Here is a 23,387-nt window from a genome sequence, read left to right as displayed (position 1 = left end):
TGCAAGAAAATGGATAAGGCCGAAATCTGGACCTTTACGGATCCCAACCTTAGGCCCATATTCACACCTGCTTGCAGGAAGAGGAGAAACCATCCCAGTTGAAACTCCACCGTAGGAAACTTCTTGGACTCACACCAAGATACATATTTTTCCAAATACGATGGTAATGTTTAGACATTACTCCTTTCCTAGCCTGTATCTGTTAGGGTCTCCTGCCCTGTGCTGCCACGTCGTCATGGCAACCGGGAGACAAGTGCTAGCGGAGTAACCTGAGCGCAGCTGATACTCCGGTTCGGGTCTTTTGCTGTGCAGTGGTTATAGGCTCTGTGCACGGCAGGGGATCCGGTGCTGGTTTTTGTGCTCACAGTCTGTGAGGTCTGAGTGGGGCGTGGACAGCACCTGCTTTATAAGGCCTCTTCTCAGGGTAAGCAGATGCTGCTGAATCTTTGTTGGTTAGTCAGTTCATGAAAGTTAGCCAGTACTGTGTAGCTTTGTATTTGTTTGTTGCTTACTGCAAATAGGCCTGGGGATTTGGTATTACACTCTGCCAATCCAGACCTAGCAGTAAGACTGGAGTCAGTCGTTTAGCTTGCTGGGGTTCTGTTACTACTCTGTGAACTTAGCAAGTTTGCGGCTGTATTCTAAGACTTGCCTGTCTAATCCTTTCTCACTGTGCTAGGTGTCAGGGGTCAGTTTAGTGGCAGTAAGCTGAACCTGTGCACTGCAAGTGAGAATTAGGATTGTGGAGACTCTCCTTGTGTCTATCATTCCATCTCTGACCAAGGAGTTTACTGCCACACCCGTTGGTAACCCTTTAGGGTTTTGCTGTTGCCCTTAGCAACAGCATTTCGGGTTCTCTACGTATTAAAACACAACATCTTGCTTTTCCCATCTGAGCAGTTCTAATACAAGGGAGATACCCAGTTCCTTAGCCTCTGGGCTTCTCTGTTCACTTTGTGTGTATTTTGTTACCCTATCACCTTCTGTGTACGTTATGTCATATTCCCCAGTCTGTCTGTGAATCCATTTGTTTTGCATAACAGTTCAAACACCAGTACATTCCTGCAGGCACTGGAGTGCATAACAGTTCTGACACCAGTACTTTCCTGCAGGCACTGGTGTGCATAACAGTATCAGGGTAGGAATAACCTTGTTCGGAATGCCCTTCCGAGCTAATAACTGGCGTTCAACCTCCATGCCATCAAACGTAGCCGCGGTAAGTCTTGATAAGTGAACGGACCCTGCTGCAGCAGGTCCTCCTGAAGAGGAAGAGGCCTCGGCTCTTCTAGCAGTAGATCCAGAATACCGCGTACCAAGCCCTTCTTGGCCAGTCCAGAGCAATGAGGATTGCCTGAACTTTTGTTCTCCTTATGAGTTTCAAAATTATTGGAATGAGTGGAAGTGGAGGAAACACGTACACCGACTGGAACACCTACGGAGTCACTAGGGCATCCACCGCCATGGCTTGTGGGTCCCTCAACCTGGAACAATACCGCCGAAGCTTCTTGTTGAGATGAGAGGCCATCATGTCTATTTGAGGTACACCCCAAAGATCTGTTACCTCCGTGAACACCTCCGGATGGAGTACCCACTCTCCTGGATGGAGATCGTGTCTGCTGAGGAAGTCCGCTTCCCAGTTGTCTACTCCTGCAATGAAGATTGCTGACAGCGCCAACACGTGTTTTTCTGCCCAGAGGATGATTCTTGTTACCTCTGACATTGCAGCTCTGCTCTTCATTCCGCCCTGTCGGTTCATGTAAGCCACTGTCGTTACATTGTCCGACTGCACTTGAATGGCTCGATCTCGCAGAAGATGGGCCGCTTGGAGAAGACCGTTGCATACGGCACTTAGTTCCAGAATGTTTATTGGCAGTCTGGATTCCAGGCTTGACCACTGTCCTTGGAAGTTTCCCCCTGAGTGACTGCGCCCCAGCCCCGGAGACTTGTATCCATGGTTAGAAGGACCCAGTCCTGAATCCTGAACCTGCGGCCCTCCAGAAGGTGAGGTAGTTGCAGCCACCAGAGGAGTGAAATTCTGGCTTTCTGTGACAGACGTATTCTCTGGTGCATGTGTAGATGAGATCCCGACCACTTGAGATCCAGTTGGAAGGGCCGTGCATGAAACCTTCCGTACTGTAGAGCCTCGTAAGAGGCCACCATCTTCCTCAGAAGGCGAATGCACTGATGAACCGAAACCCGGGCTGGCTTCAGGATATCCTGGATCATTGTTTGTAACACTAACGCTTTCTCCTCTGGGAGAAACACCCTCTGCAATTCCGTGTCGAGGATCATTCCCAGAAAAGACAACCTCCTGGTCAGCTCCAAATGTGATTTTGGAAGATTTAGAATCCAACCGTGTTCCCTAAGCAGATGCCTTTAGCATCAGATCGTCCAGATATGGGATTATGTTCACCCCCTGCCTGCGTAGGAGAACCATCATCTCTGCCATCAAGGTGAACACCCTCGGTCCTGTGTAGAGGCCGCATGGCAGTGCCTGGAATTGATAGTGACTGTCTAACAGTACAAATCTGAGATAAGCCTGTTGAAAACTGCCAAATCAGAATGTGGAGGTACGCATCCTTGATATCCAGGGATACCAGAAACTCTCACTCCTCCAGACCTGCAGTCACTGCTCTGAGAGACTCCATTTTGAATTTGAACACCCTCAGGTAAGGTTTCAATGATTTCAAGTTCAAATTGGTCTGACCGAACCATCCGGTTTCGGTACCACAAAAAGGTCTGAATAATAACCCATGTTTTACCTATGAGGTGGAACTGGGACAATGACCTGCGACTTTTCCAATTGTAGGATGGCTTCCTGTAGGATAGCCCTGTCTGTCAGCAAAGCTAGGTTGGGGTTTTGGAATCTACACTGGATCGGATTGTAAATTGGCGTTGGTCAAATTTATTTTAAATTTTAAGAGATATCTATATTAACCAACATATGGCTACTGACTCTACCTGAAGAGTATTTGTAGTAGAACTAGGTTGGTGGTGCTCCCAGAAATTAGTTCAGAGCAAACTATGGGGGAGAGGGGGGGGGGGGGGGGGGGTTGCGAAGGAGCAAAAAAGACTGTTTTATGTCTCTCTGGGACACACTTTAAATCAATTAATGTAAATATATTGCAATTAACTTTTAATGTTCTAAACAGACGATAACATTACAAAAACTTTAATAGGCGACAATTTGTTAAAAAATAATCAAATCAGAAAAATATGTTACTCACTCATGATCAGTTAGGTGGCAAATTGCCTCTATGCACACCCACTGTATTCTAGGTGAATATCAATGTATGACGTTTATCTAAGCGAAAGTTTCTATTTTCTAGTTCTCTCTATCAACTTGTGAGATTTATATATATATATATATATATATATATATATATATACTCACAAGAGAGGAACCAGAAAAACCGGCTTTCTGACTCCAAAATCCTACAGGGTGGCCAATTGAGTAGACATTTCACATGATATGATATCAGTATTCAAGACAGTAGAGGATTGTTGCAATTGTGTATTGCCCCACTATTATTCAGAGAAAGATAAAAGGTGTTACAGAACCAGTCACTTCTGCTTTTGCCCATCTGTGACCATCGAATGGGCAATGAGAGAGTGTTGACGCCTAGATATTCTGGTTATGAAGGAAGTAAAGTACACTTCTGCTTTCCTGGGTACATCAATGGGTTGTAATGTCCCTTGATACTACAGTACCCGGTATTCCCAGAGGGTCTCCCTTTCTGGTACTGACCAGGCCCAACGCTGCTTGGCTTCCAAGATCAGATGAGATCGGCATGTCCAGTGTGGTAGGACTGTAGATGGTTAGGGGAACATCTATTGGCATACAGGGGTACCCAATTGGATGAGAGAGTGTTTGAGAAGATTAATTTAGAAATTCAAGGTAAGTATGAAGTATGACGTTTTTAAGGGTAAATCAGGATTGGAAAGTGAGGTAAGTGCTGCGCTTCTGCTGTCCACTAGGGAGTCTCTGTTACTATAACATGCATTGCAAAGGACAATCCTTTATTCATGGGTGAGAGAGCGCATGAAAAGAAGGAAGTGAGACAAAGGGAATTTGATATCTCTGAATCTGTTAGACCTATATATTGGATTGTTCAAGGTAATCAGGTCAAATCCACAGACAGATTTCAAAAAAGGAAAATGGAGAAGAAACAGAATAAAGGCAAAAAATAGTAATAATAGTGGATGATATTAGGTGTAAATCCACATATAGGTGCCCATTATTCAATGTAGATGTATTCTTATACAGGTTTTCTCATAAAAGCACTCCTACAAGGGCAAAATACAGAAAAGTACTCATAATTGCCTACCATGAGCTATATCCTTAAGCATATACACGCACAAAATTTGAATGTACTGTTTTACTATAATTAGAGTTCTGAATCTGTCCCATACAAGTGCTCATTAATGTAAATACATTTTTGTACAGTTTTCTCCAAAATCGCAATCAAAAAAGTACAGAATGTGGGAGGATACTTTAAAATTGATTATCATGGACAAATTGGTTATCATATCGTTAAGTATCTAACACTCCTTATATAGGAATAGGTGGCTTTGAGTACATCACATTTAATCAGAGTTCTGAATCTATCTCAAATACAGAAAAGTGCTCAAAGTTGGCCACCATGGGCTATATCTTTAAGCATATGAATGCACACAATTTGAATATACCGCTTTGCTGTAATCAGAGTTCTGAATCTGTCTCATACAAGTACTCATTAATATAGATACATTCCTGTACAGTTTTCTCATAAATCGCATCAAGGTTCAGTGGTTATCCTGAGCTATAAGCACACACTCCTTATATAGGAATAGGTGTAATGATGTGGCTTAAAGTACATCACATTTATTAAGCATATGCATGCAGATGACACACACTCCTTGTATGAGAAATAAGTGTAGTGATGTGGTTTTAAGTATGCCACATTGCTGTAATCAGAATTCTGTAAATGTCCCAATTGTTACAAGGATCAGCAGCGGGTTACACTCTCTTGTATTATCCTTTATGTGGAGTGTAATGTGTTTATACAATATCCCGGGTGGCTGTTCTCTTGTAAGAACCCTGTCTGTGTATACCACAGAGTGGGGTGGGCGGTATCCCCGCTGCCGCTGTATATCGTTGGTGGGAGCTGGGGAAGGGGACCTGTGTAAAAAGCTGTATGGAGCAGCTGAGAAGCGGTGTGTCATACCTGTAGTGCGCTATGGAGAGGAGTCAGCCTGACGTAGCCCCGTAACGGAGATCCCGGAAGTGGGGCGCCGGATTGGAAGTGACGCGCGTTTCGCTGGGAGGAGCTTGTTCACCTGATCGTCAGCAAAGCTGGCAAGCCTGATTTGAATAATCGGTGAGATCTCGAAACTCCAGTTTGTACCCCTGGGACACAATATCCTGTTCTCAGGAATCCAGGCCAGACGACACCCAGACGTGTCTGAAACGTCTGAATCTCGCACCCACCAGCTCGTCCTCCAGGCTTCAATGTCCACCGTCATGCTGAGGATTTTGAGGAACCAGAAGCAGGTCTCTGGTCCTGGGAGCCTGTGGGAGCAGGCTTTTTTGGATTTTGCCCGACCACCTCTAAAGAAACTAGAAAGTGGTAGGAGGCTTGGACTTTTTTGCCTTAGCGGTCCGAAAGGACTGCGGCACAGCTGAAGAAAATGTTTTCTTCATAGAAGGTGAAGCAGAGGGAAGGAACGGTGACTTACCCGCGGTTGCCGTGGAAATCAACGCATCCAATGCTTCCCCAAATAGAGCCTGACCTGTGTAGGGTAGGTTCTCCGCACTTTTCCTGGATTCCGCGTCTGCAGACCATTGGCGTAGCCAGAGTCCTCTGCGGGCTGAGACCGACATGGAAGATATCCGTGCAGTCAGCGTCTCCAGGTCCTTCATGGATTCCACCATGAACCCCGCAGAATCCTGTATGTTACGTAAAAACAATTCAATGTCACTTCTATCCATTGTATAAAAATCCTCTAGTAATGTGACCACTTTACTATAGCTTTAGAAATCCATGCACAGGCAATAGTGGGCCTTAACGCCACTCCTGAAGCAATGTAAATGGATTTGAGCATAGTGTCAATTTTACGATCAGCCGGTTCTTTTAACACGGTAGATCCAGGAACAGGTAAAACCACCTTTTTAGACAGTCTGGAGACAGTTGCGTCCACTATGGGTGGGTTTTCCCAATTTTTCCTGTCTTCCTCAGGGAAGGGAAAAGCAACCAGAACCCCTTTTGGGATGTGGAATTTTTTCTCAGTGTTTTCCCAGGATTTTTCAAATATAGCGTTTAATTCTTTAGACACAGGGAAGGTTAGCGAGGCTTTCTTATTGTCAGTGAAGTAAGCCTCCTCAACCTGCTCAGGTGTAGTGTCATTATTATTTAACACAACTCTAATGGCCTCAATCATGAGCTGCACCCCCTTAGCAAGGGATGCCGCCCCCCTCAGCACATCCCCATCACCGTCTGCAGTATCAGAATCGGTATCCGTGAAATCTTGCATAATTTGGACAAGTGCACGTTTCTGTGGGAACATGCTAGGGGATTTTGCAGGAATAGGGACAGAGCCTGACCAAAATGCCAAAGACTTCTTCAACACCTGAGTTGGAGATCTGAGACAAAACATTACAATCCTGTGTACATGGAATGAAGCGCTTCTGAGAGGAAACATCTTCTGCAGCATATGACACAGAGTCCCTAGACATGGCTATGTGAGATAGTCACACACACACACACACACACACACACACACACACACACACACACACACACACACACATACACACACACACATGTCAGACACAGTTTCCCCCCCAAGCATGCCACAGAGAGACACAGAGATTGGAGCCAACCCACACCCAGCGCTTTTTAAGGTAGAACTAATGACACTACCAGCGCTGTCTGTGTACCTTAATAGGCTACACAGACTTTACACAGCCTCCCCCTCCCTTCTACAACCCCCTGGTACCGTACAAGATAGCTGGAGTTGACTTGGAGGGACAGCTCTCCCTGTCAAGCAGGAAGATGGCGCTGAAAGCTGCTGGGTCTGCTCTGAGGAGAAGCACCGCCCCCTTTCATGGCGCTGCTTCCCGCTCTTCTGTAGTTTATACTGGCCTGAGGAATTGTGCTGGCAGCGATCCTGGGACCCTGACAGGCTTGTTGGACAGTGTAGGGTGTAGGCGCTGGCTCGGGGCGCCCCTCACCGTACCATACCATGTATCGCTGAGCCCTGGAGCGCAGTTAGTACTGCGCTCCCTACCCTGTTGCCACAGTCTTCACACTGGCTCCCTGCTTGCCAGGGCGGCCGGTGATTAACTCGCCATTGAAGTCTTCTGGCTCTGTAAGGGGATGGTGGCATGCAGCTGGGGTGAGCGATCCTCTGTGGCGGCGAACGTTCGATCCCCTCAGGAGCTCAGTGTCCTGTCAGCGGAGATAGTGACTCAGACCCTGCAGGGCGGACACTACTCCCCCCTTAGTCCCTCGAAGCAGGGAGGCTGTTGCTAGCAGCCTCCCTGTAAAATAATAAACTCTAAAAATAACTTTTACTAGAGAAACTCTGGAGAGCTCCCCTAGCTGTCACCGGCTCCTCCGGGCACATTTTCTAAACTGAGTCTGGTAGGAGAGGCATAGAGGGAGGAGCCAGCCCACACTCTCAAACTCTTAAAGTGCCAATGGCTCCTAGTGGACCCGTCTATACCCCATGGTACTAATGTGGACCCCAGCATCCTCTAGGACGTAAGAGAAACTGCGGTTTTGCCGCCACTTCCCTTTACCGCCGCCAAATGGTTCCTTCCTGTCAATAACTTTGGAAATGAATCCCCACTGGGAGCAATTATGGTAATGGCCTGTGAGGCTTGGGCACTTGCACTAACATGCATGCACAGTCGGCTGATAATTGCTCACCTGAGAAAACATCAGCAAAGCATACAACTATTAATCAGGCCCTATGTGGCTGGTGGGTTAGTATTTGTCACCCACTTCTCCAGTCTCCCTCTCACCTGTAAACAAATATCGGCACAATGATATTAGTGAAGTTTGGCTCCACATCTCCATCCTCCAGGCGACCAAGCATCTCCTCATACTCTTTGGTCCATTCAACTCTTTGGTCCAAAGGGAAAAAATTACCTAAAAAAAAAGTAATTGTATTTTAGTGTACAGTAGATCTCTATTTGAAATAACCCCCTTAGTGGTGCAAGTATGTGGGGTATCTGAGTACCTAGAAACCCCCCTGACTGACCACAGTCAGTGCCCAGTCCTCTCGTGCTATACTGCCATGATTCTCTGGTGATATTTTGCATGTAGAGATGGGAACACTGAAAAAGTGAAAAGATAGGTGGGATGAGAACCAAGAAATGGCTAAGTCCTGCAGACCTAGTGATGGTGGTGTTTGAATGAGAAGAGAGCGGTCACAGTGTCACATACAGCAGAGACCCAGAGAGGGGAACACTGAGAGAGCGATTAGATTAGTAGGATGAGACCCAGGATAGGTCAGTGCCCTGAGAACCTAGGGATCTAGTGTCTGTATGAGGAGAGGTCATAGTGTCACATGCAGCAGAGACCCAGAGAGGGAAATACTGAGAGAGCAATTAGATAAGTAGGATGAGACCCAGGATAGGTCAGTGTCCTGAGGACCTAGGGATCTAGTGTCTGTATGAGGAGAGAGGTCACAGTGTCACATACAGCAGAGACCCAGAGAGCGGAACACTGAGAGATCGATTAGATAAGTAAGATGAGACCCAGGATAGGTCAGTGTCCTGAGGACCTAGGGATGTAGTGTATATATGAGGAGAGAAGTCACTGTGTCATATGCAGCAGAGACCCAGAGAGGGGAACACAGAGAGATCGATTAGATAAGTAAGATGAGACCCAGGATATGTCAGTGCCCTGAGAACCTAGGGATGTAGTGTCTGTATGAGGAGAGATCACAGTGTCATATGCAGCAGAGACCCAGAGAGGGGAACACTGAGAGAGCGATTAGGTAAGTGGGATGAGACCCAGTATAGGTCAGTGCCCTGAGGACCTAGGGATGTAGTGTCTGTCAGAGGAGAGAGTGGTCACAGTGTCATATGCAGCAGAGACCCAGAGAGGGGAACACTGAGACAGTGATTAGATAAGTAAGATGAGACCCAGGATAGGACAGTGCCCTGAGGACCTAGGGATGTAGTGTCTGTATGAGGAGAGGTCACAGTGTCACATGCAGCAGAGACCCAGAGAGCGGAACACTGAGAGAGCAATTAGATAAGTAGGATGAGACCCAGGATAGGTCAGTGTCCTGAGGACCTAGGGATGTAGTGTCTGTATGAGGAGAGGTCACAGTGTCACATGCAGTAGAGACCCAGAGAGCGGAACACTGAGAGAGCAATTAGATAAGTAGGATGAGACCCAGGATAGGTCAGTGTCCTGAGGACCTAGGGATGTAGTGTCTGTATGAGGAGAGGTCACAGTGTCACATGCAGCAGAGACCCAGAGAGCGGAACACTGAGAGAGCAATTAGATAAGTAGGATGAGACCCAGGATAGGTCAGTGTCCTGAGGACCTAGGGATGTAGTGTCTGTATGAGGAGAGGTCACAGTGTCACATGCAGCAGAGACCCAGAGAGCGGAACACTGAGAGAGCAATTAGATAAGTAGGATGAGACCCAGGATAGGTCAGTGTCCTGAGGACCTAGGGATGTAGTGTCTGTATGAGGAGAGGTCACAGTGTCACATGCAGCAGAGACCCAGAGGGGGGAACACAGAGAGAGCAATTAGATAAGTAGGATGAGACCAAGGATAGGTCAGTGCCCTGAGGACCTATGGATCTGGAGGTATATTTGCTAAAAGACGATTTGGGTCAATTTTGATCGATGTTTGGTCGATTTTTAATCAATTTTGTGTTTCAGGATCTACATCACACATTTACTAACAGATGCTCGTCTACATTTTTTTTTTAAAAGATGGAAAAAATAAGAATTTACTTACCGATAATTCTATTTCTCGTAGTCCGTAGTGGATGCTGGAAACTCCGTAAGGACCATGGGGAATAGCGGCTCCGCAGGAGACTGGGCACATCTAAAGAAAGCTTTAGGACTATCTGGTGTGCACTGGCTCCTCCCCCTATGACCCTCCTCCAAGCCTCAGTTAGGATACTGTGCCCGGACGAGCGTACACAATAAGGAAGGATTTTGAATCCCGGGTAAGACTCATACCAGCCACACCAATCACACCGTACAACTTGTGATATGAAACCCAGTTAACAGCATGATAACAGAGGAGCCTCTGAATAGATGGCTCACAACAAGAACCCGATTAGTTAACAATAACTATGTACAAGTATTGCAGACAATCCGCACTTGGGATGGGCGCCCAGCATCCACTACGGACTACGAGAAATAGAATTATCGGTAAGTAAATTCTTATTTTCTCTGACGTCCTAGTGGATGCTGGGAACTCCGTAAGGACCATGGGGATTATACCAAAGCTCCCAAACGGGCGGGAGAGTGCGGATGACTCTGCAGCACCGAATGAGAGAACTCCAGGTCCTCCTCAGCCAGGGTATCAATTCGTAGAATTTTGCAAACGTGTTTGCCCCTGACCAAGTAGCTGCTCGGCAAAGTTGTAAAGCCGAGACCCCTCGGGCAGCCGCCCAAGATGAGCCCACCGTCCTTGTGGAATGGGCTTTTATTGATTTAGGCTGCGGTAATCCTACCGCAGAATGCGCCAGCTGAATAGTGCTACAAAACCAGCGCGCAATAGACTGCCTAGAAGCAGGAGCACCCAGCTTGTTGGGTGCCATCAGGATAAACAGCGAGTCAGTTTTCCTGACTCCAGCCGTCCTGGAAAAATAAAATTTACAGGGCTCTGACTACGTCCAGCAACTTGGAATCCTCCAAGTCCCCAGTAGCCGCAGGTACCACAATAGGTTGGTTCAAGTGAAAACCTGAGACCACCTTCGGGAGAAACTGAGGACGAGTCCTCAACTCTGCCCTATCCATACAGAAAATCAGATAAGGCCTTTTACATGACAAAGCCGCCAATTCTGACACACGCCTGGCCAAGGCCAAGGCCAACAGCATGACCACTTTCCACGCGAGATACTTTAGCTCCATGGTTTTAAGTGGCTCAACCAATGCGACATTAGGAAATCCAACACCACGTTGAGATCCAAAAAGTGCCACAGGAGGCACAAAAGGAGGCTGAATATGTAGTACTCCTTTAACCAAAGTCTGAACTTCAGGCAGTGAAGCCAGTTTTTTCTGGAAGAAAATCGACAGAGCCGAAATCTGGACCTTGATGGACCCCAATTTGAGGCCCAAACGTCACCCCTGCTTGCAGGAAGTGCAGGAATCGACATAGTTGAAATTCCTCCGTCGGGGCCTTCATGGCCTCCCACCAAGCAACAAATTTTCGCCAAGCGCGGCGATAATGTCTTGCGGTGACATCCTTCCTGGCTATGATCAGGGTAGGGATGACTTCCTTCGGAATACCCTTTTCCTTTAGGATCCGGTGTTCTACCGCCATGCCGTCAAACGCAGCCGCGGTAAGTCTTGGAACAGACAGGGTCCCTGCTGCAGCAGGTCTTGTCTGAGCGGCAGAGGCCAAGGGTCCTCTGCCAGCATCTTTTGAAGTTCCGGGTACCAAGCTCTTCATGGCCAATCCGGAACCCCGAGTATGGTTTTCACTCCTCGCCTTCTTATTATTCTCAGTACCTTGGGTATGAGAGGTAGAGGAGGAGACACATAAACCGACAGGTACACCCACGGTGTCACTAGAGCGTCCCCAGCGATCGCTTGAGGGTCCCTTGACCTGGCGCAATATCTTTTCAACTTCTTGTTGAGGCGGGACGCCATCATGTCCACCCGTGGTCATTCCCAACGGTTTACCCGCATTTGGAAAACTTCTGGATGAAGTCCCCATTCTCCTGGGTGTAGGTCGCCCATCGGAGAATCCTTGTGGCTTCTGCCATCGCCATCCTGCTTCTTGTGCCGCCCTGTCTGTGTACATGGGCGACCGCCGTGATGTCGTCTGATTGGATCAGTACCGGCTGGTTCTGAAGCAGGGGCCTTGCTTGTCTTAGGGCATTGTAAATGGCCCTTAGCTGCAGAATATTTATGTGAAGCGAAATCTCCTTGGAAATTTCTTCCCTGTGTGACTGCACCCCAGCCCCGAAGGCTGGCATCCGTGGTCACCAGGACCCAGTCCTGTATTCCGAATCTGCGGCCCACTAGTAGATGAGCCCTCTGCATCCACCACAGCAGCGACACCCTGTTTCTTGCTGACAGGGTTATCCGCTGTTGTATCTGTACATGGGACCCGGACCATTAGTCCCACAGGTCCCACTGGAACGTCCTTGCGTGGAGTCTTCCGAATGGAATTATGCTTCGTACGAAGCTACCATTTTTCCCAGGACTCGTGTGCATTGATGTACCGACACCTGTCCTGGTTTTAGGATGTCTCTGACTAGAGATGACAACTCCTCGGCTTTTTCCACTGGAAGAAACACTCTTTTCTGGTCTGCATTCAGAAACATTCCCAGGAACAGAAGACGTGTCGTCGGGACCAGCTGTGACTTTGGAATATTGAGAATCCAGTCGTGCTGTTGTAGCACTTCCCGAGAGAGTGCTACCCCCACTACCAACTGTTCTTTGGACCTCGCCTTTATCAGGAGATCGTCCAAGTACGGGATAATAAAAACTTCCTTCTTGTGAAGGAGTATCATCACTTCGGCCATTACCTAGGTAAAGACCTTCGGTGCCGTGGACAACTCCAACGGCCGCGTCTGGAACTGATAGTGACAGTCCTGTACCACATATCTGAGGTACTCCTGGTGAGGGGGGGGGGAATGGGGACATGCAGGTACGCATCCTTGATGTCCAGGGACATCAAGGATGCGTACCCGGTAATCCCCCTCGTCCAGGCTCGTAATAAGCGCCCTGAGCGATTCCATCTTGAACTTGAATCTTCTGATATAAAAGTTCAAGTATTTTAATTTCAAGATGGGTCTCACCGAACCGTTGTGGTACCACAACCACTGTGGAATAGTAACCCCTTCCTTGCTGAAGGAGGGGCACCTTGACAATCACTTGTTGTGATTATAGTGTTGAATATCCACCAACACCGTCTCCCTGGCAGAGGGAGGTGCCGGTAAGGCAGATTTTAGGAAACGGCGGGGGGAAGAACGTCTCGAACTCCAGCCTGTACCCCTGAGATACTACTTGAAGGACCCAGGGATCTATGTGAGAGAGCCCACTGTCCGCTGAAATATCTGAGACGGGCCCCCACCGTACCCGGGTCCGCCTGAGCAGCCCCAGCACCATGCTGTGGACCTACCGGACGCAGGGAGGACTTCTGCTCTTGGGAACTAGCTGTGTGTTGCAGCTTTTTTCCTCTACCTTTGCCTCTCGGCAGAAAGGATGAGCCTCTAGCCCACTTGTTTTTCTGGGGCCGAAAGGACTGTACTTGATGATACGGTGCTTTCTTTTGTTGTGGGGTAGCCTGTGGCAAAAAAATAATAATTTCCCAGCAGTAGCTGTGGAAACGAGGTCTGAAAAACTATCCCCAAACAGTTTTACCCCCTTATAGGGCAACTTCCATGTGCCGATTCGAGTCGGCATCGCCTGACCATTGCCAAGTCCATAACCCCCGTCTGGCGGCAATGGACCTAGCGCTTATTTTTGATGCCAGCCGGCAAATATCCCTCTGTGCATCACGCATGTATAAGACCACGTCTTTTATATGCTCTATTTTCAGCAAAATATTGCCCCTATCCATAGTTATTTTCCGACAGGGAATCTGACCACGCAGCGGGAGCACTGCCCATCCATGCCGAAGCAACGGCTGGTCGCAATATAATGCCCTAGTGTGTGACCATATCTTATAGGGTAACCTCCTGCTTTCTATCAGCAGGTTCCTTCAGGGCGGCCGTACCCGAAGACGGTAGTGCCACCTTTTCTGATAAGCGTGTAAGCGCTGTATCTACCCTATGGGGTGTTTCCCCGCGTGACCTATCCTCTGGCGGGAAAGGGTACGCTGCCAATAACTGTTGTAGAAATTATCAATTTCTTACCGGGGGAAGACCACTCTTCCTCACACACCTCATTTAATTTCTCAGATGCAGGAAAAACTACTAATAGTTTTCTCTCACCAAACACAATACCCTTTTATGTGGTACCTGGGGTATAATCATAAATGTGTAATACATTTTTCATTGTCTCAATCCTGTAACGGGTGGACCTATTTGGAGGGTACACCAGTCTCATCGATGTCGACACTGGAGTCAGTATCCGTGTCGACATCTGTGTCTGTTATCTGAGGTAGCGGGCGATTTTAGAGCCCCCCATGACATTTGAGACGCTGGAACAGGCACAAGCTGAGTAGCCGGCTGTTCCATGTCGTCGGCCTTTTATGTAAGGAGTTGACACTTTCACGTAATCCTTCCATAAGTTCAACCACACCGGTGTCGACCCCGCAGGGGGTGACAACATATTTACAGGCATTCGCTCCGCCTCCACCTCATTATCCTCCACATACCTGTCGACACAGCCGTACCGACACACAGCACACACACAGGGAATGCTCTGATAGAGGACAGGACCCCACAAAGCCCTTTGGGGAGACAGAGGGAGAGTATGCCAGCACACACCAGGGCGCTATATATCACAGGGATAGCACCTATAAAAAAGTGTTTTCCCTTATAGCTGCCTATATGTTGTATACTGCGCCTAAATTGTGCCCCCCCCCTCTCTTTTTAACCCTTTCTGTAGTGTATTAACTGCAGGGGAGAGCCATGGAGCTTCCCTCCAACGGAGCTGTGAGGGAAAAATGGCGCCAGTGTGCTGAGGAGATAGGCTCCGCCCCTTTTTCGCAGACTTTTCTCCTGCATTTTTATGGAATCTGGCAGGGGTTAATATACATCCATATAGCCCTGGGGGGTTATATGTGATGTATTTTTGCCAGCCTAGGTGTTTATATTGCTGCTCAGGGCGCCCCCCCCAGCGCCCTGCACCCTCAGTGACCGGAGTGTGTGGTGTGCATGAGGAGCAATGGCGCACAGCTGCAGTGCTGTGCGCTACCTTGGTGAAGACTGATGTCTTCTGCCGCCGATTTTCCGGACCTCTTCTTGCTTCTGGCTCCGTAAGGGGGCCGGCGGCGCGGCTCTGGGACCGGACTCCGAGGCTGGGCCTGTGTTCGGTCCCTCTGGAGCTAATGGTGTCCAGTAGCCTAAGAAGCCCAAGCTGGCTGCAAGCAGGCAGGTTCGCTTCTTCTCCCCTTAGTCCCTCGATGCAGTGAGCCTGTTGCCAGCAGGTCTCACTGAAAATAAAAAACCTAAAACTAACTTTTTCTAAGAAGCTCAGGAGAGCTCCTAGATTGCACCCTGCTCGGTCGGGCACAAAAATCTAACTGAGGCTTGGAGGAGGGTCATAGGGGGAGGAGCCAGTGCACACCAGATAGTCCTAAAGCTTTCTTTAGATGTGTCCAGTCTCCTGCGGAGCCGCTATTCCCCATGGTCCTTACGGAGTTCCCAGCATCCACTAGGACGTCAGAGAAAATCATGTTAGTAAGTGTGTGATTTAGACCCTGAAACACACCCCATAGTATTTGTATGAGGAGAGAGCGGTCACAGTGTTACATGTAGCAGAGATATCTAGAAGAATAAGAAGAAAGTAATGGCCTTTAGGCTCCACAGTGACCAGATCATTCACTACTGTAGTCAGTGCTGTCTCTGTGGAGTGTTGGGAAAAAAACAAAGTTGTGTGGGTGAAGAAAGTGTGTGAGGCGAGCAGTGCCGTAACTAGGCATTTTAGCGCTGTGTGCAAGAAATGGCATTGGCGCCCCCCCCCCCCCTATGCAAGACAGGGGCAGTGCGCGCCGCAGGGGCAGTGCGCGCCGCAGGCGCGCGAAAAATATATAGGGGTGTGGCTTCATGGGGAAGGGTGTGGCCACAAAATAATACCAATTCATACTACGGTGCACAGTAGCGCCACTACACCAGGTAGAGCCCCTTTTACACATTACGGCAGACAGCATCCCCCTTTTTACACATTACGGCAGACAGCGTCCCCCTTTTTACACATTACGGCAGACAGCGTCCCCTTTTTACACATTACGGCAGCCAGTCCCTCTTTTTACACGTTGCGTCCTACAGCACATGAGCTGCTTCCTTCTGGGACCTATTCACCTGCGTTACATATTACATGCCCACAGCTACCTGTATAATGACACAACCCAGACGGGGCTGCCCTCACTGCCACAGCACCATGCACAGTAGCACACCTTATATATTACATGCCCACAGCACACCTTATAACATGCACACAGCACACCTTATATATAACATGCCCACAGCACACCTTATATAGAACATGCCCACAGCACATCTTATATATTACAGGCCCACAGCACACCTTATATACAGTATTACATGCCCACAGCACAACTTATATATTACATGCCCACAGCACACCTTATATATAACATGCCCACAGCACATCTTATATATTACAGGCCCACAGCACACCTTATATACAGTATTACATGCCCACAGCACAACTTATATATTACATGCCCACAGCACACCTTATATATAACATGCCCACAGCACATCTTATATATTACAGGCCCACAGCACATCTTATATACAGTATTACATGCCCACAGCACCCTTATATATTACATGCCCACAGCACACCTTATATATAACATGCCCACAGCACACCTTATATACAGTATTACATGCCCACAGCACACCTTATATATTACATGCCCACAGCACACCTTATAACATGCACACAGCACACCTTATATATAACATGCCCACAGCACACCTTATATATAACATGCCCACAGCACACCTTATATATAACATGCCCACAGCACATCTTATATATTACAGGCCCACAGCACACCTTATATACAGTATTACATGCCCACAGCACACCTTATATATTACATGCCCACAGCACACCTTATAACATGCCCACAGCACACCTTATATATAACATGCCCACAGCACACCTTATATAGAACATGCCCACAGCACATCTTATATATTACAGGCCCACAGCACACCTTATATACAGTATTACATGCCCACAGCACAACTTATATATTACATGCCCACAGCACACCTTATATATAACATGCCCACAGCACATCTTATATATTACAGGCCCACAGCACACCTTATATACAGTATTACATGCCCACAGCACACCTTATATATTACATGCCCACAGCACACCTTATATATAACATGCCCACAGCACATCTTATATATTACAGGGCCACAGCACACCTTATATACAGTATTACATGCCCACAGCACACCTTATATATTACATGCCCACAGCACACCTTATAACATGCACACAGCACACCTTATATATAACATGCCCACAGCACACCTTATATATAACATGCCCACAGCACATCTTATATATTACAGGCCCACAGCACACCTTATATACAGTATTACATGCCCACAGCACACCTTATATATCACATGCCCACAGCACACCTTATATATAACATGCCCACAGCACATCTTATATATTACAGGTCCACAGCACACCTTATATACAGTATTACATGCCCACAGCACACCTTATATATAACATGCCCACAGCACACCTTATATATTACATGCCCACAGCACAGCTTATATATTACATGCCCACAGCTACTGTACCGATATGATGCCCTCACTGCCACAGCACACCAGGCAGGGACACGTTCGAGCCGCTGGATGTGCAAGTGGTGAGAAGTTGCCGCCCGTGCATAGAGCATCCCGCCGCCGGTGCCCGCTCACCTTTTGCTGCCTCCGTGTCATGTCGGTGGGCTGCTTGAAGACGTAGAGCTGCAGCCAGTTCTTCCGCTCCCTCTCCTCCCGCTGCGCCCGTTCCTGCTCTCCCCTCATTGCTGACAGACGGGCTGGGGCCGGCGGGTCTCGCTAGGGTGGAGCGACAGCAGTGTCTCTGGGATCCGGAGCAGGTGCATGTAGAGGCCGGTTAGAAGAGGAGACCCCGCCTCCAGCTGACCGCCTGTGGCAGCAAGCACTTCCCCTTTCGCTGTCAGATGCACGATCCCTGGAGCTGGCTGAGCGGGGGGGGGGGGGGGGAGGAGTGTGGGGGTGTGCTGCCGATGGTGCGCCTTCAGTGCATGTGCGCTGTGGGCAAGGCACCATCGGCACACACCTAGTTACGGCACTGGAGGCGAGTGTGAGCAAGTCTCTCAAATAGCTTGGAGCAGCATGGGTTCTGAGAGATGGGATGGTAATATGAGATACTGTAAGGATAGGATCAGAATTAATTTTTATCAGAATAAAGGTAATTAGTGCATGCTGGAATAATGATGGAAAAATACCAGAGAGAGAGATGTTAATAGAAGTATTTCATATTGAATTCTGTATAACACAGGCAGCGACTGTAAGGACTGAGCAGCAGTAGAAGAACATTTTTCAGTCTAGACGCTGCACACAAAGTGATTGTAGGTGTTAAAGATCATTTCGGGGAATACCAGCAAGAAGCCTATTTCAATAATCACACCAGGCAGGTATTGCTCAAACTGGGCATCTCATAGCACATTCATACGCATGGATGCACACAAGGGAAGAGCCATTGGCACTTCTATAACGGGTGCAATGTGTGCGGTGCACATGGGCCCCTGGGTCCAGGAGGGGCCCACACCACACACATTGCACCCATGTTTTTATTACTTACCTTTCCAGAGTCCCGCGTTGGAGCTGCAACAGCGGTGCAAAAAATGGCCACCAATATGGCCACCGTGCATGCATAGTTGAGATTTAGACTCCAGAACATAGCGGGCGCCATGTTTTGGAGTCCGCGCATGCGCAGAAGACGCTGGCACCTTTTTTTTATGGTCTGTACCGATTTTTGGCTCTCCAAACTTCCATTGAAAGTATAGGAAAAGGGGCGTGGCCACACCACTTTACCCGTGGCCACGCCCCCTTTTCGCGTGTGTGCCGATTTTAATGTGTAAATTGATGGAGGGTATGTTGCTGCAGATGCAGTGGGCCTATTTTGGGGTGTGGACCTGGAGCTGCAGCTCCATCAGCCCCATTGTTAATCCTGCTCTGGGAACACACAGCAGCCAAAAGGCAGAGCCTCCCATTGGATGCAACCTGTGTGGGAGAGCGTTTCTCGCCCAATCAGCTGTGCACTGGGTGTGATAGACCTGCTGCTAACCCATTGAGAGCTCCTAGCCACGCCCAGCGTTAGCCACACAGTCACAGAGTGACAGATCTGGGCTATTATACAGGAGATTTCCCTCTCTCCTATAACCCCTAATCCTCTGGTCCTGTAGCCTAAACCTAATCTCCCCCTTAGTGCCTGACCCTAACCACCCCCCGAAGCTGCCTAAACCTAACCCCCCGTCCCCACTGCCTAAACCTAACCCTCCCTCCCCCGCAGCCTGACCCCAACCTCCACCAGGGGCGCCTAAGCCTCCCTACCCGCATCCTAACCCCCCTCCCCCACAGCCTAACCCTAACCCCCAGGGTGCACCCTAAACCTAACCCGCTAGCTGTTGTAATGGTCAGAATGCCAGCTGTCGGGATCCCAGCGTTGGTCTCTTGCCCCTTTTGGAGTCCTGACGCTGGGATTCCAATGGGTGTCGGGATTCTGGCATTGGTATTTAGGCGGCACATTCACTGCATCCCCATGTATTTAACCCACACATTACCAATGTGTTTAGGGTTAATATCTAAAAAGTTTCTCAGCTTACTACATTCTTCAAGAGAGCCGCTCTCCTCAGGCCCGGAGCTACCCGCTCAGCGAAGGGATGCAGTGCAGGGAGGCGCTGGGACAGAGAGGCGCTCTCCCTGCTCTGCATCCCTTCCCTGCTGCTGCGCCGTCCTGTCCCCCCTGCTGCCAGCTGCTGTGCCCATCACTGTATGACAGGTAGCAGCGCTGGCAGCATGAAAAGCCTCCTCCCCCCCTCCCAATCACCTGTGACAGCGGCTGTGTAGGATCAGAGGAGGGGGGCGGAGCTACATGGTATGGAAGGGGGCGGAGCTACATGGGCCAGAAGGGGGCGGAGCTACACAGACCTTATTTGCTGTAGAGAGAGGGACAGCCAGACTTAGGTAAGTGGAGGGTGAGAGAGAAATGTATGTGTGTATATGGTGGGGGTGTATGTGTGTATATATGTGTAAATTGTGTGTGTGAGGTATGTCTGTGTGCGCACGCATTATGGATGCTACTACAGGGGTGGCCATTACATATAAGGACGCTACTACTACTTGGGGGGGGCATTTCATGTAAGGACGCTACTACTACAGGAAGGGAGCATTACGTATAATGACGCTACTACTGGGGGGGGCATTACATGTAAGTACGCTACTACTACTGGGGGGGCATTACGTATAATGACGCTACTACTGGGGGGGCCATTACATGTAAGTACGCTACTACTACTGGGGGGGCATTACGTATAAGTACGCTACTACTGCTCGGGGGGGCATTACATATAACGATGCTACTACTACTGGGAGGGGGCATTACGTATAAAGAAGCTACTACTACTGGTGGGCATTACGTATGAGGACGCTACTGTTACTGGGGGGGCATTACGTATAAGGAAGCTACTATTACTGGGGGGCATTACGTATAAGGACGCTACTATTACTGGGGGGGCATTACGTATAAGGACGCTACTATACTAGGGGGGAATTACTTATAAGGACGCTTCTGCTATTGGGGGTGCACTATGTATAAGGACGCTACTACTGGTGGGCATTACATATAAGGAAGCTACTACTACTGGGGGGGCATTATGTATAAGGACGCTACTACTGGTGGGCATTACATATAAGGAAGCTACTACTACTGGGGGGGATTACGTATAAGGACGCTACTACTACTGTGGGTGCATTATGTATAAGGACGCTACTACTACTACTGGAGGGCATTACGTATAAGGACGCTACTTCTACTGGGGGAGCATTATGTATAAGGAGGCTACTATTACTGGGGGGGCATTACGTATAAGAAGCTACTACTACTGGGGGGGATTACGTATAAGGACACAACTACTACGGGGGTGCACTACGTTTAAGGACGCTACTACTACTGTGGGTGCATTATGTATAAGATGCTACTACTACTACTACTGGGGTGCATTACATATAAGGACGCTACTATTACGGGTGGGACATTACGTATAAAGGTGGGTACACACTAATAGATATATCTGCAGATCAATTGATCTGCAGATATATCTATGGACGGATCGAGCAGTGTGTTCAGCATACACACTGCCCGATCCGTCGGGGACTGACGTCATGAACTGGGCGGGCGTGTACACACGCCCGCCCAGTTCAGCTGTCAATCACCGCCGGCCGCCGCAGCATGTGTACGGGCGGTCGGCTGACCGCCCCGTACACACACAGCGACGCGCCAATATATCGGTAGATATATTGGCCGTCGGCTGTGCTGCGCGGCCGACGCGATACGTCTGTGAGCGACGGAGTTCACAGACGTATCGGCCGTACACACTGGCCGACGGTCCCACGATATATCGGCCGTTCAAGAGAACGGCCGATATATCGACCAGTGTGTACGGGCCTTAAGATGAATAAGATTGTGCTACTGTGTGGCGTAATTTTAAATGGAGGTACTATTGTGTGGCCATTCCCCTTACTTGTGAGACCACATCCCTTTTCCCAGCATGCACCAAAGGCGCGCGCTGACCCTTTGTTGAATATGGGAGGGCGCAAATTTATAGTTTGCAGGGGGGCGCCGAACACCCTAGCACCGGCCCTGGCTCTCCTATATCATGTGCTCCATGTCTTATATCTGTAAAAGAAAAGTTATCTACATGTGAGTCTTAACATTAAGCAAAATGCACAAAATGCATGCGTGTATCCAGGGGCCCTGACTTGCAAAAAAATACATTTGTAAATCATTATTTCTAAGCTCAGAAGCTTACTCACACAGCTGGGCGTAAATCTCCCCGGTCTCAAAGCTGTTCATAGTGGAACATCCTCGGTTGTCCACCATCGTGATGCAGTTGGTCAGGGGGTATGATTTCCTCTCCATGGTGAGGCCACCATCCGCCGGGGCAGACTCAGCGTGTATGGTGAACGGCTTATCATACAGGGCATATTTACAGGAATTGATCAAGGAGGACTTGCCATGTCCCAGAAACCCAAACAGCTGCAGGAGGATTCTGTTGTAACCCTGGCTGCCCAGAGCGCAGTTGTTGAGGTTGTAGGCCTGAATGTATTCCTTTAGCTCATCCACATCCATTACTGCTCAGCCGCCTTCTGATCTGGAATGTTTCCTGTTCACACGGCACAAATCCTTTATCTGTAACAGAAGTGAAACTAAAAAATTACTCATTAAGGAGGTTTTCCTGTGGAGACAAGATCCTCCCAGAATATCCTGACTCAGTGCAGGACATACAATACAAAGAACTTCAGCAAATGTAGATAAAAATGTATAATCCTTCCTGATCATGATATCAGTCGATTCAGGCAGCTGCTTTTGATTGAATATAGGGGGACATTTACTAAGCAGTGATAAGAGCGGAGAAGTGAGCCAGTGGAGATATATCCCCATCAAGCAATCAGCAGCTCTGTATAATTTTATAGTATGCAAATTATAGATGTTACTTCAGTGCTGATTGGTTGCTCGGGCAACTTCTCCACTGACTCACTTCTCCGCTCTTATCACTGCTTAGTAAATATCCCCCTTAATCTGTTATCTGCCGTCACTCACATATACATTTATATGAAACGGGGTCTGCAACCTGTGCCACAAGCTTTGCTCCCCACGTGAGATCTCAGTATTTCATAGGAATGTGGGAGTCTCCTCCACTTCTATATCTGCACTGACAACTAAGGGAAGAGTAGTGAAATAGGGATATGTACTATTTGCAGGCGGACGGGATCCTAGCTGTCATGATCCCGGCAGCGGGATCCCGTCCGCCAGAAGGCCAGCGGCGGTGTGGGTGCTAGAAAGCCCCTTGCGGGCTCGCTGCTCTCGCCATGCTGCGGGCACGGTGGCTCACTTCATTTGCTACAGATTATATTCTCCTTCTATGGGTGTCGTGGACACCCACAGAGGTAGAATAGCCTGTGTCGCCGGTATTTTGGTGGCGGTATTTCACCCACTGTCGGGATTCTGGCGGCGGTATTGTGACCGCCAGGATCAAGACTGGCTATATTTTAACCGCTTCCCGTGAAATAAACACTGAACATTTGTGATTACACCGGCCACAGTATTCTCTCCTAGTCACCTGATAATTACAATTTTTTATAACAGCAATAATACGTAAGTTATGGATCGCTCCCCTGCTAACTATTGTGATCCACAGCCCATGTGCTACTGCAGCTGAAGCCATCTGAAAATGGCATTATCTACTAGTGTCAAGCTCTGTA

The 23,387-nt window shown here is 48.5% G+C and overlaps 1 protein-coding gene and 1 pseudogene across 1 annotated transcript in view; both read right to left on the bottom strand.

Annotated features, from left to right (window-relative positions):
• LOC134957099 (uncharacterized) overlaps positions 1 to 23,387 on the bottom strand; it is a 64,857-nt gene that overhangs the window by 26,027 nt on the left and 15,443 nt on the right. The window contains exons 2-3 of the mRNA XM_063938837.1: positions 21,939 to 22,314; positions 8,009 to 8,135 (exon numbers count right to left, since the gene is read on the bottom strand). Of these exons, the coding sequence (XP_063794907.1) occupies positions 8,009 to 8,135; positions 21,939 to 22,254 (443 nt within the window). The 5' untranslated portion in view covers positions 22,255 to 22,314. The remainder of the gene's footprint in view (positions 1 to 8,008; positions 8,136 to 21,938; positions 22,315 to 23,387) is intronic.
• LOC134964227 (5S ribosomal RNA) lies at positions 3,700 to 3,817 on the bottom strand (annotated as a pseudogene).

Source organism: Pseudophryne corroboree, chromosome 9 (assembly GCF_028390025.1).
Source record: "Pseudophryne corroboree isolate aPseCor3 chromosome 9, aPseCor3.hap2, whole genome shotgun sequence".
NCBI lineage: Eukaryota > Metazoa > Chordata > Amphibia > Anura > Myobatrachidae > Pseudophryne > Pseudophryne corroboree.
Note: the sequence above shows the minus strand (reverse complement) of the source record. Positions and strands in the feature narration are given on the sequence as shown.